This window comes from Amblyomma maculatum, chromosome 6 (genome assembly GCF_055883805.1).
Source record: "Amblyomma maculatum isolate TAMU_Amacu chromosome 6, ASM5588380v1, whole genome shotgun sequence".
Classification (NCBI taxonomy): domain Eukaryota; kingdom Metazoa; phylum Arthropoda; class Arachnida; order Ixodida; family Ixodidae; genus Amblyomma; species Amblyomma maculatum.
In genome coordinates this window covers 96,213,966-96,232,565 of record NC_139349.1, presented here as the reverse complement: position 1 = coordinate 96,232,565, position 18,600 = coordinate 96,213,966, and the positions used below count along the sequence as shown (strand labels likewise).

At 43.0% G+C, this 18,600-nt stretch overlaps 1 protein-coding gene across 1 annotated transcript; it reads right to left on the bottom strand.

Moving 5' to 3' along the window:
- Nucleotides 1–18,600, bottom strand: mdlc (RING finger protein mdlc). Its single transcript, XM_084607120.1, has 10 exons — nucleotides 18,345–18,600; nucleotides 16,554–16,627; nucleotides 14,655–14,750; nucleotides 14,455–14,562; nucleotides 14,223–14,332; nucleotides 13,616–13,722; nucleotides 10,950–11,133; nucleotides 7,124–7,230; nucleotides 4,858–4,988; nucleotides 1–218 (listed from the first exon to the last, which is right to left on the bottom strand). The coding sequence occupies exons 1-9, from the start codon at nucleotides 18,463–18,465 to the stop codon at nucleotides 4,870–4,872; spliced, it is 1,026 nt and encodes a 341-aa protein (XP_084463246.1). The 5' UTR covers nucleotides 18,466–18,600; the 3' UTR covers nucleotides 1–218; nucleotides 4,858–4,869.

Sequence of the window (18,600 nt, the reverse complement as noted above, 5' to 3'; positions counted from 1 at the left end):
TTTCGCACCGTGAAACAAAAGCCTGCAGTTTTATCGCTCGATATTGCATTTATATACACGTGTACACAGTTGTTTCAGCGACAGCATCACAAACCACACCTCTCCTGCTCCACATTAAGCAAAAGCACGTGATCCACAGCCGATTAAATGAAATGGCCTTGAATCCAAAGCTTTGCTCCACATTGGTGCACTTGAATGTCCGGACCTCCGTTCTCCGCCTGCAGAGAGGGAAAAAAGAATGTCAATCCGTCAAGAGTGCTAATGATAAAAAAATCTTCCGGGATCACTGGAGAAATGTGTAAGCCTGAGCGTTACTATGTTGTCTGCGAGATGCATCAGTGGGATTCCACGAGTAACAGATCCTGGACCTTTCCTTTCCTGTAAACCGGTCAAAGAACGCTGGTCAACTTTGATGAGTTCAAAGGAATCACAAGGGACATCCCATTGAGATGGGCAATTCACTGATACATGCGACCGGAAGCCGAGAACCGAAATCGAAAGTCGGTTGGCGGCCATCTTGGCTCCAAATTACACAATTGGATTTAATTATAATTCCATAATTAACCCACATCAACCATTTTGTCGCTTGCGCACCTTTCCTTGATGCCCTATCTGATGGTACCATTCCTTTTCCGTAATACCAACTAGTACCTTTTTTACAGCTCCGACAGGGTCACGCCCTTGCAAAACCCGCCTGCATAGCCACACAATGCTTATGCATTAATAAATAGGACATACATCTGTGAAAACCCCTGGTACAGCAATGGAAGGAATAAAGTCGCACTTGCAATTTCTTTTCTTGATGCAACTGTGAAAAACTAGAGGTGTACATATATAGAAATTTTTCGAATACACATCAAATATGAATGTGGGAAAAGAATGCCTTTAAATATTGAATATATATCTGACAAGTTAAAAAAAATGGAAAATTAATATCAAACACTATTCACCTTATTTCAGAATTCACGTAGTATTTGAAACTAAGATTAATATTGAACAAAAATTTATACCTTTAGAAAATTCCAGTATAAATTTTATACAGGATTGCACATATGTAGTACCACTGTTTTTGTACACGAAGGACCTGCATAAGAATAGGTGGAGCTCTCATATCGCTGCTGAATGAATACAGTAAACTTTTGTTAATTCAGCCTTCAAGGAACCAGAAAAAATGTCTGAATTAACTGAATGCTCGAATTATCAAATGGACGTGAAAAAACCGTTTGCATCACAGTAACTTTATGTGGTCAACACATGTACTATGGATGTCTGCGTTTGAGATGAAACCGAACTGCGAATGTTTTTTGACACTGTAAGGAAGGCCCTCTTTTTAAAAGGGTATCTTCACACAGCGGCCGTTCGGTTAAAGGCATTTTGAGAATGCTTCACTGCATAGCCTACACGCTCAAGCATTGCAGTGAAGCGTGCAGTGCGGGAAAACCATTGAATTCGAAAATGTTCGGTGTATTTGGTAATTTTCTAATATTCCGAAATATTGCAATACTGTCAGTTTTACAAATGTGAATCATCATTCATGTTTGAAATATCGGATATTTGCCCACCCCTAGTGAAAACACATCTGCACACGTTGTAAACATAAATGAAATAAATAAGGGCAGAAATACTACCGTATTTACTCACATAATGAACACACTTGCATAATGAATACACTCCCAACTTTCGTCGTCAAAATTTCTATTTTTTTCTCTCGCGTAATAAACGCACCCCCAACTTTCGTCCCTTGAGTCCTGCAAATGGCTGCGCTGTAGCTTTCCCATTTCATTCGATCTGCCTGTTGTCACGGCAACAGAAGCAACAGCCGTGCGGCAGTTCTTTGCGCCCTAGCACTCTTTTCCTATAATGCCGCTTCCTACCAGTGCGAAACTGTCAGGAGCCAGCGGCAACTGGCGGCGAGGATGGCGGGGGCGCGCGGAGACAGCCAATCAAAACGACGCTAGTAGACAGTGGCGTAGTCCTAGCCGTACTTTTTTCTGGCAGCCATTACCGCTCCGCGACAACGTTGTCAGTTACTCCGATTTGCTCGTTTTGTTTTTTTTTTGTGCCTTTTGCGTACGTGCATTTGGTGTATTGCGTTTTTCCGTGGGTGGTGGGCTGCAATGTCAGTTACACGGCCGGCTTCAAGTTACAGACTGTGAAGTAAGCAATTCAGCACGGGAATCGTGCAACTGGTAGGCATTCCGGAAGAGACGAAGTTTGCGTGCATTACTGGCGGAAGCAGCACGATCAACAAGCTGCAAGCTACGAATCGGGAGCGGCGTGCCTTTATGGGACCAAGGATGGCGAAGTTTCCTGGTGTGGAAGAGGAGGTCCTGGAATATGTCCGGGACCTGCGGAAGAAAGGCTGTGTCATTTCGCATGAAATGATCAGGTCACACGTGCGAGCCACAGCCAGGAAGCGCGGCAGCGAGGATGGCCAGTTGTGGGAGCACGATGTGTATGACTGGTCTAGAGATTCTGACGAGTGAAGCATAGAGAAACGAAGATGTCAGTTCAGTTCAGTCGTGTCCGACTCTTCGTGACCCTATGGACCATGTCACGCCACGCTTTCCGGTCTCTCACTATCTTCCTAACATCACATAACTTCATCTGCAGTGCCTCGAGGATGCCATCTAACCATCGCGTTCGCTGCCTACCCCTTCTCCGGCGACCCTCAACCTTTCCCAACATCAAATCTTTCTCCAGCGACTCCTCTCTTCTCATCAGATGACCGAAGTAGCTGAGCTTTAACTTTAGAATTTGACTCTCCAATGAGCAGTCAGGGTTTATGGTCGACAATATCGACTGATTTGATCTCCTGGTAGTCCAAGGAACTCTCAAGAGTCTTCGCCAGCACCACAATTCAAACGCGTCAATTCTTCGGCGGTCAGCCTTTTTCACAGTCCAACTCTCGAATCCATACATCACAACTGGAAAGACCATAGCACGAGTTATACGGATCTTGGTTGGCAGACTAATGTCTCTGCTCTTTACTAGGCGGTCAAGGCTAACCATTGCTCTCTTTCCCAGAAGCAGGTGTCTCCTAATTTCATGGCTGCAGTCTCCTTCCGAAGTAATCTTGGAGCCCAAGAAGAGAAAATCTGTCACAGCTTCCACTTCTTGTCCATTGATACTCCAGGACTTGATAGGGCAAGACGCCATGATTTTTGTCTTTTTAATGTTCAGTTTAAGCCCAAACTTCTCCCTCTCTTCTTGTACGCGCATCAGAAGTCTCTTGAGTTCCACTTCACTTTCTGCCATTGAAGTGGTATCATCCGCATATCTAAGGTTGTTGATGCATTTTCCAGCAATCTTCACTCCAGCTGAAGACTCGTCCAGACCGGCCTTCCTCATGATGCACTCTGCATATAGGTTAAATAGGCAGGGCGACAGTATGCAGCCTTGCCTCACTCCTTTCTCAATCGGAAACCAATCAGTAAGACCATGCCCAGTTCTGACTGTGGCCTCTTGTCCTTCATACAGGTTCCTGAGGAGACAGATGAGGTGAATTGGAACTCCCATCTCTTGGAGAGCTTGCCACAATCTGCTGTGATCTACGCAGTCAAACGCTTTCGCATAATCAATAAAGCAGAAGTAGATGGGTTTCTGGAACTCTCTTGCTTTTTCCATGATCCAGCGAAGTTTGGCAATTTGGTCTCTAGTTCCTCTGCCCTTGTGAAACCCAGCTTGCACGTCTGGAAGCTCTCGATCCACATACTGCTGCAGCCTACCTTGGAGGATTTTCAACATCACCTCGCTAGCATGCGAAATAAGCGCGATCGTGCGGTAGTTGGAACAATCTTTGGCACTGCCTTTCTTTGGAATGGGGATGTAAACTGACCTCCTCCAATCCTGTGGCCACTGCAGGGTTGTCCAAATCTTCTGACATAATGTATGCAGAATGTTAACAGCGTCATGGTTGAGGTTTTGAAGCAACTCGACTGGAATGCCATCAATTCCGCTAGCTTTGTTCTTAGCAAGCTGGCTAAGGCCCATTCGACTTCACTCTTCAGGATGCCCGGCTCGAGATCAGTAATCACAACCGTCTTATGTTGGGTTTGCACATTCGGGTCCTCCTTGTACAGTTCTTCTGTGTATTCCTGCCACCTCTTCTTTATCTCTGAGGCTTCAGTGAGGTCCTTGCCTCATTTGTTCTTTATCACGCCCAGCTTAGCACAGAAGCTGTTCACATATACTAGTGCTTGCGTGATTAACTGCAAAAGGTAAGCTGTCTAACGCATATTTTTTTTGTGTTGCATTATCACATTGTTTGGTCATCCCGAAATGTTTTTTGTAAAATTTAACCCACATAATAAACGCATCCCCCCCCCCCCCCCCCCCAAATTCTGCTTCGGTTTTTTGGAAAAAAAAGTGCATTCATTATGCGAGTAAATACAGTATATAATATTTGAAAAAGCTACTTGTTTACTCAAGACAAAGTAAGGTAAAGTAAGCATGTTAATCAGCCTCACTGCTAAGGCTCCTGAAGTGTGTAAGAATGTATTTCTGCACAGAGACATCCATGCAGACTGCACCAGCATTCAGGCACTTCATGACAAGTGCTAGCCCTCAAACTCTGTAGACTACATACACAGAAAAGCAGCATGTACAAAGTCTTCAAAAGCCACTCCTTTCTTTATGGAGACTGCAAGAATTAATGAGCAAGGTGCATGTAAGAAAATGTGGGTCCTAGTGCTAGCCTCAGTACGCCCATTGAAGCAATGAACAGCTGTGCATACCTAGGCAACCTACAACACGACTGTCATTGGTTCAGAGGAAAAAAGGGAACAATAAGTAGGGGCTGTCACATAAGCTCAGCCTATTCAGCCTTGTCATGTTGGTAACTTAGGAAAAACAGACCTCAGCAGCTCATCAGTCGTCGCTGTCGTCTTCATCTGGCAGAGGTGTGGCATCCTTTTGCTGCTCCTCTTCCTCACCACTTTCCTCTAATCCACCTTCTTCTTTAGCTTTCTTCAGTCTCTGTATTATTTCTGAAATGCAGGCACACGTAAAAAATACAGGTGTGCTTCAAAGCCCTGAATGAAGAAAGAAATTAGGGGCAACACTTAAGCTCTGCCTTTAAAGATATGACGGGACAGCCTAGACTACCTACCAACCCACATAGTATATATCCCACATTAACCAAGCTATATGAACGTGCCTACATGGCCTAGGGGTAACGTGATGCAAAGGTCCTGACAGACTGATCATAGCATCACCAGTGGTTGGCAGCTCCTGCCAAACGTAATGTCAGGCAACTTTAAGTCCAGTCAGTGCACTGCCATGTCAGCTGCTGGCCACTGCCTGCCAACGCCATGGTCATGATTTTAACATAAGAGCGCTAAAGGTCCGATTCAGCAAAAATCGGCATTGGCATTGTGAGCGAAAAATCATGAGCATAGCACTAGCAAGCAGTAGCCGGCAGCTGACATAGCTGAGCACTAACTGGGCATATAAGTTCCCGACATTACGTTTGGTAGGAGCCGGGTCTCTCATTTCACACCTAATGGTGATACCAGAATCAGCCTGCCCTGATCCTTGCATTCACATTACCCCCAGACCATGAAGGCACGTTCATATGGCTTAGTTAGAGCAGGACTTTACATGTGGGCTGGTAGCCTCGCTATCGCGTCACACCCTTAAGGTACGAGGCCACTTTGAAAACTTACTTTTGAAAAAAAAAGTCTATTTTGCAAATTTTATTTTATTAAATTATGCAATAATTTTTGAATGATTAGCAGAAAAAAATTATGCAACTAAATCGGTTTCAGAGATACAACCAAATCTGTAACTTGAGGGAAGAAACAGCTAGCTCAAACGGACGGGACATGTAGAAAGGAGAGACAGACACAAGAGCTGACTAACAACACGTCCTGTCCGTTTGAGCTGGTTCTTCCTACCATTCAACGTGAACCAACCAGCCCGACAAAGCCCTCTTCTTTAAATCTGTAACTCCCTGTGCATTGTGCCAAACCGAAACTACAGTTTCGGTTTCCGCATACCGAAATATTTTTTCACGTTTTCATGGTCCTGCATTATTTTCCTTCTAAATATTTCAATTTCCAATCATTAATTGTTTCTAAGCATGCATGTCGATTTTTGTTTGCTTTCAACAACAAAACCGCTCACAAGAAGGCGCATGACATTTTGCCCACGTAGGTTTCAATTTGATGCAGCTGCGAACTGATCTGATTTTTAAATTTTATTCTGGCAATTTATATGATCATTTCTAAATGATTGACAGAAATTATACTTTTGAATAAAACCATTGCAAAGACAGCCAAGCTTGCAAAAGTCTGAGCATTTTGGCAAACCGAAACTGTTATTTTCGGGTTCCACGTATCAAAAAAATATTCCCCTCTTTTGGTAGTCTTGCAGTTTTTTGTTTAATTTTTATGCTTTGTAATCACACTAGTTTCCATACATGAATATCTATTTGTGTTTACATATAAGAATAAAGATGTTCACAAGAGGGACGCATGATGTTCAAATCACGTAGACGGTGCACACTGAAGCGTTCCTGCATGAATTGATCCTGCAGACTACCCACTCAGGGCCTCGTGTACTTCCAGGCCTTCACTTCACTCGTTTACGTGCTTTAACTACATGGGTGTTTAAAAGCTTGCTTGACAGGTGACAAACAGCGCATCGAGAAATCCTTCCGTCACTCTATCAATGCCGCAAGAAACGTGACGAAGAAAGCAAGCAGATGCAGAGGCAAAAAGAGGTAAAGAGAAGACTAAGGAGGACCTTGGCTATAAATGTAGCCAATTTTAATTCTCTTGGCCATTGCTATATGACATATGTAGCTACACGAACTCTTTATTCTTTTTCTCGAAACACAGTTTTCTGGCATTTTAGCTTACGTGAACATTCATAGCGTTTTCCCCCTGAGTAGCTATTTTAATAAAATATTGCACACTTTCCATATATATTGGGCTGTGCAATAAACTATGAAAAATAAAAATGTACAATAATTTTTGTTGTCGCATTTGTTTTAAGAAGATTCCTGAATGAAAACCATTGTTTTTGGTAATTATGACATTAAAAACGACAAAAAATGATATCGTAATTCTTTTGGTTAATGGTCAATGCAATAGTACTGAACGTTGCAACGATGAGGTACCTTTAGCAGGATTAAAAACACCATTCGTTTGCTGGCTGCAGACATAGCACCTCGTCGTCTTCTTGTAGTGCTTTAAGGCACACTTTTCACAAAAGTAGTGCTTGCACCTGCACAGCCACAGAACACAAAACACAGGCGTGAAAAAGATATCCAGGAAACCAAAACTGTGCCCTCTTGTTGGCATTTGATGACAAACCTTATAATACAAAAAGTGAACTAGAAAACTTTTAAACTACTTCACTAAACTGTTTCAAAGCTATAAATGTAATTCTTTTTTTTAATTATCAAGTTCAATTGTTTTTTTTTAGTGGCATCCAATGGCAGTAGTAATGATGGACAATGTCATTTTGTGACAGCAGAGGTTTTGTGCAGTGCAGACAAGTAAAATGAAATAACTATTCGACTCCACTTCATCCTGAGACACCATAACCAATGTAGTAAGTGCCATACAAGAAGGATAAATGCTAACAGATGCTGCAGCAATAGTGAACCTGAGCTAGAATTTCCTCTGCAACGATCAGAAGGATGCTGTCCTACCTCCAAGCATTGCAGCCGGTGCATCGCGCATGCGCGGGCGAAAAGAGGCGGTAGCAAACGCAGCGCTTTTCACCAGAGAAATGAGGTTTTCATTTTTAAACTTGTTAATTGCCGAGTTTACTTAGGAACTACTAGAAAATTAGTTTTTATCTGTGCTCTAGAAAGCAAGAAGTGATGATCAACCTGCCATCCGTGGCCAATGCACATTGCCTCAAGTTCTCGAAAACGAGCCGTGAGCCCCGTTTTCAAAGCGCGTGTGCGGAGCGCGGAATACAGCCGGCAAGGCATGCAGAACCTAATTTCAAAGGTCATTTTATGCTTACGCTCTTCTTTGTCAACACATAGTACGGCAAAGCATATGCAGAGCAAAAAAAGGGCTACCATAAAATTGTGCCTCACTGGATAAAAAATTAAAGGGCCTCTTAGATGTCTCTTAATACATCTAAAAGATATCTGTCTCATTGCTTGCCCCTTATCATTTGCCTCGTTTCCAGTCAGTTGCGTCATTCAAGTTCTTGCTTGACATATTAGTCACTTTGCAGTCATGCTGAGTCATGCCTAGTCATTGTAGTCATTACACTCATAGCTAAGCATATTTACTCATTTCCAGTCAGTTGCAGCCATTACAAGTCGTCGTTTGTCATACTGGTCGTTCTGTAGTCATTCTGGGTCATACCTAGTCATTGTAGTCATTACCACTCATAGCTAAGCATATTTCGAGAGCACTGTGGAATTTACATGGCAGAAATGCGTACGTCTGAGCGTTGCTGCTGCACACAGTGCATCACGTTTGCTTTCATTATCATTATCAACTAAACGTACTATCATTATCATCACTAAAATCATCACTGTAACCACTATCACTAACTGCAGCATCATTGTCATCACTACTACCATCCTCACGGTAGACAAGGAGGATTATGATGTGCGTTTCACGATCCCGGGTGTGGCGCAGTTGGTTAAAGCGCTCGGACAGGTATCCGACATATGGAGGTTTGACTCCCTGTGGAGACAGGATTTTTATTTTTCTGCATATTTTTTCATACATCCGTTATTAGCAAGTGACACATCAGCGCACAAATCCAATGCACAGATCCCATGCACAACTCTCCCGCAAGGGATTTCATTCCACGAGCCTAGAAAGGCTTTTGCCTTAAGAATAGAAACCCAAAACAGGGTTTTGCAAACTCCAACAAGAGGCCAATTAAGTATCTTTCTCCGGTGCCATGTTTGTTCATTGCCTTTAAAAGTGTCTTGATTGACTTGTGGCTTTGAATGTGTACTTTTACACAAAGAGTGCCATCTAAGAAGACTTTCCAGATGTTTAGAAAGTGGAAATATGACTTCGCTCCTCCGAGGCAAGAGAAAATTGCAGCAGCGAACGTGGTTGAAATTGTGCTACTTCATTGTTTGGCTACTGTTTGCCTGGCAATAATAGCGAAGTTTTCTATTTTGCTAAATCCGAGAGGCTAGTTTCTTATTTATTGCAGTTCTAGAAAGTTGTGGGCTTAGCAAAATAATTGATACATATCAAGTAATAAATATGCTCCCAGTAGACCTATACAGATAAAGAATAAAACCAGCAAAATATGCGCAGGCTAGAGTGCACAACACAGGACTACAAATTTGATCAGAAAAAATTATAGCCCTTTGGGCTTTAGGGAGCTTTAGGGATTTTTAAGATGGCACCTTGTGTTTTCAAAATGGAGGGGCACAGAAGTATGCAACGCATCTTAGCATCCTCTTTAAGGAAAGTACACGTGCCCTCATTCCCCTGTGTACATTCCCACTCCCTCGTAACTTAACGAGATTGGAGGAGGTTTCCCTTAGAAGGATAAGAGCTGGGGCGGCCCTTACCCCGTCGGTAAAATGCCGATGGGAATCGCAAGCAGACATTGGACCAACCACATGCCCGAAGTGTTCCACACCAGCGGCAGAAGTGGATGTTCGCCACCTGCTATGGACTTGTGCAGGGACAAGGGCATCAAGGACACAGATTCTGCGCGAAGTGGGACTAACCACAACAAGGGAAGAGGACTTTTCTCAATGGCTCATCGACAACCCTAAGAGTGGGAGCCTGCTCCGGTTCCTCACGAAAAACCATTTACATGAGTTTCTTTAATATGCCTTACGGCAAGCTTACGTACAAAAAAAAAAAAAGTATGCAACGGAATAATGTAGTCTTCTGCTATGCCGAGGCAGTGGCAACATCTCTGTTTGTGCTGTTCACAAAAAAGTAGGTTGCAGCCTTTACTTGGAGATGACTCATTAAAGCCTGTGCACACAACAAAGATGAATGCTCTGGGTGCTATTTTGGGAGCGAACAACTACCAATTAGATGGCTAAATCCCTTTATCGCCACTCATGTGGAGGGGGCCTACTTACACTATCGTTACACAAAAGGAACCTTTTCGGCAGCAGCCTGAACAAGGTCAATGTACTAAATGTTGCCACTCGCTGCGAACGACTTGTTGCATGCAGCAAGCCGTGACAAGATGTTATCACATACACTGTCTGCTCGACATCAAAAATGCGCGAAATAAGGAAATGACTTTTCTTATTTAAGCAATAGAAAAAGCTTTCAAAATTTGATATTCTGGAGCATGGAGGGCTCAGGAATAAACGGATATGAACACGACACTCGCATGCAAATACTGAAATGCCGCAGAAAGCAGATGACGCAGCTGTGTGACGCGCAAGTTTCGCAGCTCTTTCACATTGGTCTACCAGTTCCAAAAAAAAGAAACTGGCGCCCCCCTTGTTTTTCCCACAGAAAATTTCTCGTTTGGAAGGGGCAGCCACCTCTTTCCCCGCTCGCCATATATAGGTGCTCCCATTACTCGCCATTCTCACGAGCAAGCTGCAATGATGTCAGTATGTAATTTATTTGTCTGCACACAGGGCTCCAAAGCCACCACTCTCATCCATAAGGTGACCACAGAGTCCTTTTTGTTAATTACCTTCACGACTTTGAATTACGAAATGGAAAAAAGAATCTCCCATTATTAAATGAAATTTCTTTTTATCAATAAGCGTGTCTTTTGCTGCCAAATACTACCATACCCACAGAGAGCCAAGAAAGCTCATTTTCTTCATCTTTGGTGCCCCTTCCATTCCTTGACATAGCAGCTTAGCCTTAATGAAATTCAGAAAAAAAGCAACAAAAGCACCGACTGCTATCTAAAAGCCCTATGGCACACACTTGAAAGCTGACATGGTTTAACAATAACCACAAGTTCAGAAAGCAGGCTATCGAATCTTTCAGCTTGGTGATGGCAAAATTACTAACTTAGTGACAACAGGGTCCACAAACGATTTCCTGCAAAGAAGGCACTTGAACGGTAGGTCCTCCTCGTCGGAGCTGATTTCATAACGACTAGTGTCCTCCTCCCGGTACTGGTTACGTTCCATCTCCAGCTCTAGTTGCCAGCCGTGCTTGTAATCAGATCGGTCGTGCATAAATTTGCAGCTATCTAAAAGAAAGAAAAAAAAAAAAAAGAATACAGAAGACCATAAAATCATTGTTCAAGTTAGCAACATAGCTTCAAGTCAAAAGCACTCCATTAGGCCACAATAACATGATGCTGTCACGATATGTCTTAACACTTTGTTGTTTTTCACTCTCAAGCAATTATGCCCCATAGTTCCACATTGTCTGCAGTTCGCCACATTATGATAGTTACCATACATAAAAGCAGAAGGCTGCTACTTGCACATATACTTTTATCATGGCTAGAAGAGTTAATATTTGTTGATTTCAACATGAGGGGCCCAAAAGTAGGTTGCAAGGGTATGCTTCTGTTTCCAAGGGTTCCTTTGAGTGCCTTTTGCAGAGCACCTAAACCTAGCCGTACCTCAAGCCACTCCGTTTTGAGACTGACTATACCAACACTGCTTATGAAAGCAGTGTTGGTATAGTGTTGGTGTTGGGTAGACTTTCTCTCTTCTACAGCGCGTCATTCATGTCATTATTAATTGAATGTGGGCTTTCTTTTTTTTACCACGACAGCATTAAGAGATATCTTGGTCGCTTGCGCCATGGAAAAACGGCGGCCAGGAAACGAAGACCTCCGAGATGCTGTTGGTACTGCAGCCCCCCTACTACGACAACCTCCTCGATGATGTAGATGAGGCTGTCCGCCTTTAAAGGCCCCATTCTCCATAAGGATAGGCCATGACATTGTTTTAGTTTTGAGCGTAAAATCACGACCACGCCTCTGGCAGGTGGTAGTCGCCAGGTGACATAACCGGCACTGATTGGCCATTGGCTTGTGTGACATCACGTGATGAAGGCTGCATTGGCAGAAGTACTTTTGAGATGGGAAGATGAGATGGGAATCGAAACCTCTGGGATCCTTGAATACCTAGGCAGATGTGCTACCTCACAGCCAAGCATGCACATTTGTATAGCTTGGTCACAGCAGGGCTTTATATTTACATCAGGTGATCCTCCACATAATGCGATAGGTTATGAATATATGCTAGTGAGTATGCATGGAATAACAGGAGCATACATGAAAGATTCCTGATTAAACAGACTGTCATCCGCCCGGAAGAATGTCGTCCCATACTAACGACCCCTTTGCAGTTCTCTTTTATGTGCCTAGAGTTGATGTTTATAAGTTTATAAATTTTTGTTTCTGCCTAAAACAATTGTAGAATAGAATAACCTTGAACAACAATAATAATAATTGGTTCACGGGAAGAGAAAGGCACAGAATCTGTCACACTTCTTTTTATTGACAGCTGTACCACGCCGTGAGGGAAGGGAGGAACGTGGCAGTGAGAGTGGAAAGAGAGAAAGGGAAGCACTAGTGGAGGACTAAGGAGTAATTTCGACTATCTGGGGATCTGTGAGGTGCACTTGCATCGCACAGCACATAGACACCTCTCTGCTTCGCCTCCATCGAAATGGAGCCGCCGACGGTCGGGTTTAAACCCAGGTACTCCGGCACAGTAGCCAGGCATCTTAACCACTGCGCCACTATGGCAGAGCTCGGAATAACACTGACCAACGTGTATTTGATAGAGCTTGTTTTTTAAAAACCTTAGAAATGTTGACACTGTATTGAACTGATTGAATGTACCTTTCCCTCCTGTAAGAGCCCGGAGGAGCTAACAGTATTTGGAAATAAACAAATAAAAAAAGTTGCAAAGTGTATGTGCAATGATAATTACAACGTTTTGCCGTAAAAGGCCAGTTCAGTCGTTTTTATGTGATTTTCAGTGCAGAATTAAAATGACAAATCCTCGTCTCTTGGATGTTGTAGTGCTCAACCTATATTACACGAGGCAAGATCTTTTTATGTTTCCAAAATAATCCCATTACATATTTTGGTCAGTGTTTAGTCCCTTAGAAGGTAACAAGTTAAATGATGAAAAACTGCATGTAGAAACTAGGTATGTGCTCTACATGCAGTTGGTTAACCTAAGTGCTAACTGCCCAAATCAAGTGATGATAGTGTAGCAACACTTGTTAGTCACCAGGCAGAGAAGGTTTGGTGCTTCCCAGCCAGCAGACGCATTAAGCAAGGATCTCGATACAAGGACAGCTTTTGCATTTTACCTACAATATAGTGCGGTTGCTATGGCCCTGACCACTATAAAATACAGTTTGCTGTTTTAAATGTAAACGATAACCTTTACGAAAAGTTACCTCCGAAACTGCTGTTTTCGATGTAAGCCATAACGTTTATGGACAGTTACCACCAAAACTGCCGTTTTCAATGTAAACTGTAACTTTTATGGAAAGTTACCTCCAAAACTACTGTTTTCATTGTAAACCGTAACCTTTATAAAAAGTTACCTTCAAAACTGCTGTTCTCAATGTAAACCTTAACCTTTATGGACATTACCTCCAGAACTGCTGTTTTCAATGCAAACCGTAACCTCCATGGAAAGTTAATTCCAAAACTGCTGTTTTTAATGTACACCGTAGGCTTTAAGGAAAGTTACCTCCAAAACCACAAAACCCAGTCTCCTTGTAGTCCTTGCAAATGTCAGGCTGGTAGTCCCATCGGACAGTAGAGCGGATATGTTCAGGCGCTCGTATAGGGCCTTTTCTGCAAATAAAAGCCAAGTGTAACAATGAACTGCACTGTAACAAAGAGGAAAAATTATTTCACGCTAGCGAGCCCAAAAATGAAACACAGACATCATCACCACCGTGATTCATTTTCACAGACAGTGATATCATTGCTTTTTCTATTTACTGATACAAGTCTCTGAGGCTAGGCCACATTGCTAGTCACTCGAAGCCAGTGATCACAAACTCCCTCTCATCGTGATGCCACAGGCTTGAATCAAGTAGAGGAAAAATTAAAATGTTTTATTCTTGAATCCCATTTTCTCATCAATAAATGCAGCGTTTGCTCCTTGTGCAAGCATCAACCTAACACACGGAGAGAAACATTTTTTTTTTTATGCAGAACGAAAGCTGGATGAACTGCAAAAGGTAACTTATCTGGAAAGAAAACGAGCTATGAGAATATAGAATGCATAGAACTTCCCAGAGAAAAAGTATATTAGGACTGACCAAAGCTGCTATACCATTTCCACTAACCTGACCATACCACTCGAGGCGTTCCCTTGAGCTGTGTCCTTCTTCGTTATGTACTGTGTGTAATTATTCATTCCTCGGTAAATTTTGTCATCTGGCTTCCCTTTAAGTTCCTGGAAAAAGTATTAGATCACAAGATCACACATCATTCACACCAGTGACCACACAGCAGCACAGACACTTGCAGTCATGGCATGACCATTACAATTCTTTCAACACTTCCTATATGCCGTACCTTGTTTATCTCCTGTGCTCGTTCAAATATGGTCTGAGCGTCCTTGCTTTTCTCTGTGTCGATTTCAAGGACAGCGGTTGCACCCATATCTTTGGGTCCTTCCATTTCCTTGAACGCGAAACATCCACAGAGCATTTATGCAAGAGTGATCCCAAATAAACAGCATAATTCACTTGACTTTAATAGTTATCAAAACTTACAGTGGTTCTTCGGGACTTGTAGGAAACTCCGACAGTGCCAGCCTCATCATCACTGTCACTGTGAGTCGTGTAAGTTGTTGCCTTTTTTGTTGATGTCTGCAACAGTATGAAGGACATGTGCCACAAAGATGTTCTTATAAATAAAAATAAGCAAACATTTACACCACCATGCATTTTAACAATAACAAACACGCTTTAAAACATTCTAAGACTTTACTTGTTGATATTGAGTGCCACATGCTATCAGTATACTTTAGTAGGAGCATGGTGGCTCGAAAACAAAACATTCAGGCAAAAACTCGTACAATGGTTTCGATTCACATCTAACCTGCCTTTCCATTCTAAGCTACGCAGAGACACACTGTTGACAATCCCTTTATCTTCAGTTGTACGTTATTTATGACGCTGCTGATAGAAAGCCTTTATTTCTGCCATACTTTGTAAAAGTAAAAAAAAAAAAATTTGTTGTGGTTTAGCTCTGGTTAACCCTAGTCGAATTGCATAAGCAACGGCAGAAAGCTTCTTTTGCCTGCTACATTATTCCCCTATCACGCCCTATTAGTGGAAGGTGCTACATTACTCGGGACACTTAAGTTCATTCTTTAAGGGTATGACGCGAGAGCGTAAGCTACCAGCCCACATATAAAGTCACGCTTCAAGCAAGCCGTATGAACGTGCCTGCATGTCGTAAGGGTAACGAGCATGCAAACAGTTCTGGCAGGCTGATTCTGATATAACCCTTCCATATGAAAGGAGCGACCCAAGTTGGCATCTCCTGCCCATGGCATAGGGGTAGCGTGAATTCAAATGTCATGGCAGGCTGATTTTTTTATGAGGAGACTATAGCTACGCCTCTTCACGGTGTCGCTAAGGCCACCCAAGGTCTCACTTTGGCTGTCGTAGTATTGCTTTCGCAATAAAAATATCTATCTCACACACAACAAAGACAATAATCTTTCTGGCAGAAAAGTGGTACAAGAAAGTTTCATTGCGAATGCAATACTACGACAGCCAAAGCGAGACCTCGGGTGGCTGCAGCTACGTCGTGAAGAGGCGTAGCTACGGTCTCCTCATTAAAAAATCGGCCTGCCATGACATTTGAATTCACGTTACCCCTCTGGTCGCTCCTTTCATATGGGAGGGTGATATCACAATCAGCCTGCCAGAACCGTTTGCATTATCGTTACACCTACAACATGCAGGCACGTCCATACGACTTGGTTGAAGTGCGACTTTATATGTGGGCTGGTAGCTTACGCTCTCGCGTCATACCCTTAAAGAACGAGCTTAAGCGTATTCAATAATGTAGCACCTTACACTGATAGGGCACGATAGGGGAATAATGCAGTAGGCAAAAGAAACTTCCGCCATTGCTTTTGCAATTTAACTAGGGTTAACCAGAGCTAAACCACAATTTTTTAACTGAAGTGTACTGCAAAAGTTCAAATGCACTCATTTTGGAATTTAACCCGTAATTTACTATGCTTCACAGCATCTATTAAAGTGGTTATGATACTATTCATCCATATATTTTATTGATTGGTTTGGTTTGTGGGGTTTAACGTCCCAAAGCGACTCAGGCTATGAGAGACGCCGTAGTGGAGGACTCCAGAAATTTCGACCACCTGGGGTTCTTTAACGTGCACCGACATCGCACAGCACATGAGCGCCTTGCTTTTCACCTCCATCGAAAAGAGGCCGCCGAGGCCGGTATTCGATTCTGCTTCCTTGGGAACAATAGTCGAGCGCCCTAACCACTGCGCCACCCCGGCGGGGCCCATATATTTTGTGCTTTGTAGCATAATACATCATCATAATTTCGATCTGCTTGGAAGATACCAGTAAACTTTGATCACCAGGGACTTTTGGGTCTTTCTACCTTATAAATGCAATACTTGCCCCTTGTATCATTGGGTTAATATTGTCTGTCTTCTTCTCCTTCTTCACAACTCTTGTTTCATCTTCGCTACTCGCTGAAAATAAGGACAGGAATATTAATCTCACAAGCAGCATAATGTAAGAGTCTTCACTAAAACCACAGACGCCAAACCCACCTAATGCAACAGAACTTAATTACATACATTTTTTGCAAAGTATTTATAAAAGCAAGCAATCACAAAATTATGAGTACAAAAGCATTCCTGCAGGCATCTACACAAAGTCAGTACTCCTTCCAAATACTTCTCTTTTTTGAAAAATGTATGATGCATGTATACATCTGTGTGCTGTGTGCATTCACTGGGGAATTTCAACGGCTAATTGAATTCTAGTCATTAAAAAAAAAGGGGGGGGGGAATCTTTAGCGACTAAAGTAGTGAAAGGCGGAAGCCTGAGAAGTCTCGTCTTGTCTAGCGTTCCTGCCATCTGCAATCCCACACTTGAACACGCACCAAGGAACGCCACGCAGCAGCCATCGCAAAAGCGGTACAAACTTTGTCCACGACAATATGAGCCATTAAAGGTTTTAGCCTTAAAAAAAAGGAAGTGTCAAGATGCAAGAACCGGACTCACTGACTGATCACACAGTGTTCAGTTTCGGGGCTTTCTGCACCTAGCAAAGGCAATGCAATGATATTTCATTGACACCATTGTGCAGGCTAACATATGAAAGGAACAGCAGATAACGATTGTTGTACACACAAGACTCTTGCAGCCTGGTTATGCTGGACACCTATGTTTTTTTTTAAGGAAGCACAAGTTAAGTTGGGACATTCTTGAAAAGGAACTTTTTCTTTCTCAGTCCCAAATTACCACCACCTTTGATGACTTTATGGACGACACACTAAGTTCTTCGACATTCAAGCCATATATGGCTTGCACTGCTACCCTGACCTCAGTTTCACGCGGCGCTTGAACTGTGGCGAGAGTTGAAGTACGTGTCGCGCCATGTGGAACCTCTGTCAGCATTCAAAGATGCTATACTGATGCAAGTATACAGTAAACTGAAGTTTTACGATCATTTCGGGAGGCGGCACGTTGGGCAGCTTGTCCACATTTCCTGCAACTACGCTAGTGGGCTTCGAACAAATCAAAGGTAAGGTGCATCGACGAGCTCTTTGCAACCAATTCCTAGCTAGAAGTAAGACCGAACGAGCGTGGTAGCTTCGGTCCCGTCTTACCAGCTTCCTGTGAAAGCGATAGCCGAACTTCAGATAGAGCTTACTCATATTATTTATTATGCAATTAATCACACAACGTCCCACCGCAGTGGCTGTGATTAGGGAGCTCGACCGCTGAAACAGAACACGCGGGTTCAATCCAAGCCGAGGCGAAAAGCACGACGCCTGTGTACCGAGTGATGTCAGTGCACGCGAAGAACCTCAGTTGACTGAAACTTCCAAGCTCTCCACTGCTGTGTTCCCCATAGCCTGAGCCGCTTTGGGACGTTAAATCCTATAAAACAAATCTAATCATACAACGAACAGCGCCATTTGAAGGGTACTGTCACTGAATTGGTAGGCAAAGATATAATTTATTTACCAAGGTAAACGATGCCAAACTGCAAGCAGCTTTGTTGTCTAATAAATGCATGTACAGCGGCGCCCCATAATTATCACGACAGGCGATTCATTTAATTTCTTCAAAGCAGGCAACAATATCAACGATCACCCCAATAAAATGTGTTAAGCCCGCCGTTCTGAATATGCCGCCATCTCGTGCTTCACACCAAAATAATGGGCACGAAGCTACCTTCTTCACTGCTTCCTCTTCTCTTTCTCTGATTTCCTTTTCTGAAGTTCGGCTTCTTAATGAATGTACATACTGGTTTCTCCGATTGATCTGAAACTTCGACGCTCGCAAACGACGCCATGGTAGATACCGCGATGGATTGACTTCGGTTCGCACTTGCCCTGGCTACTTTAGCTTTTGTATTACATGGTTTGCAACCGGCCTACTGTCGTGACCATCTAACCAATCTAACGATGTAACTGATAACTAGGGCACT

Excerpts from the sequence above, each read along its gene's own strand:
- mdlc (XM_084607120.1), bottom strand. The coding sequence starts at position 18,465 with ATGGCGTCGTTTGCGAGCGTCGAAGTTTCAGATCAATCGGAGAAACCA. Across the intron at positions 14,563-14,654 it reads ACAAGTCCCGAAGAACCACT|GAAATGGAAGGACCCAAAGA; the intron begins GTAAGTTTTGAT and ends TTCGCGTTCAAG. Across the intron at positions 4,989-7,123 it reads TGTTTTTAATCCTGCTAAAG|AAATAATACAGAGACTGAAG; the intron begins GTACCTCATCGT and ends CCTGCATTTCAG.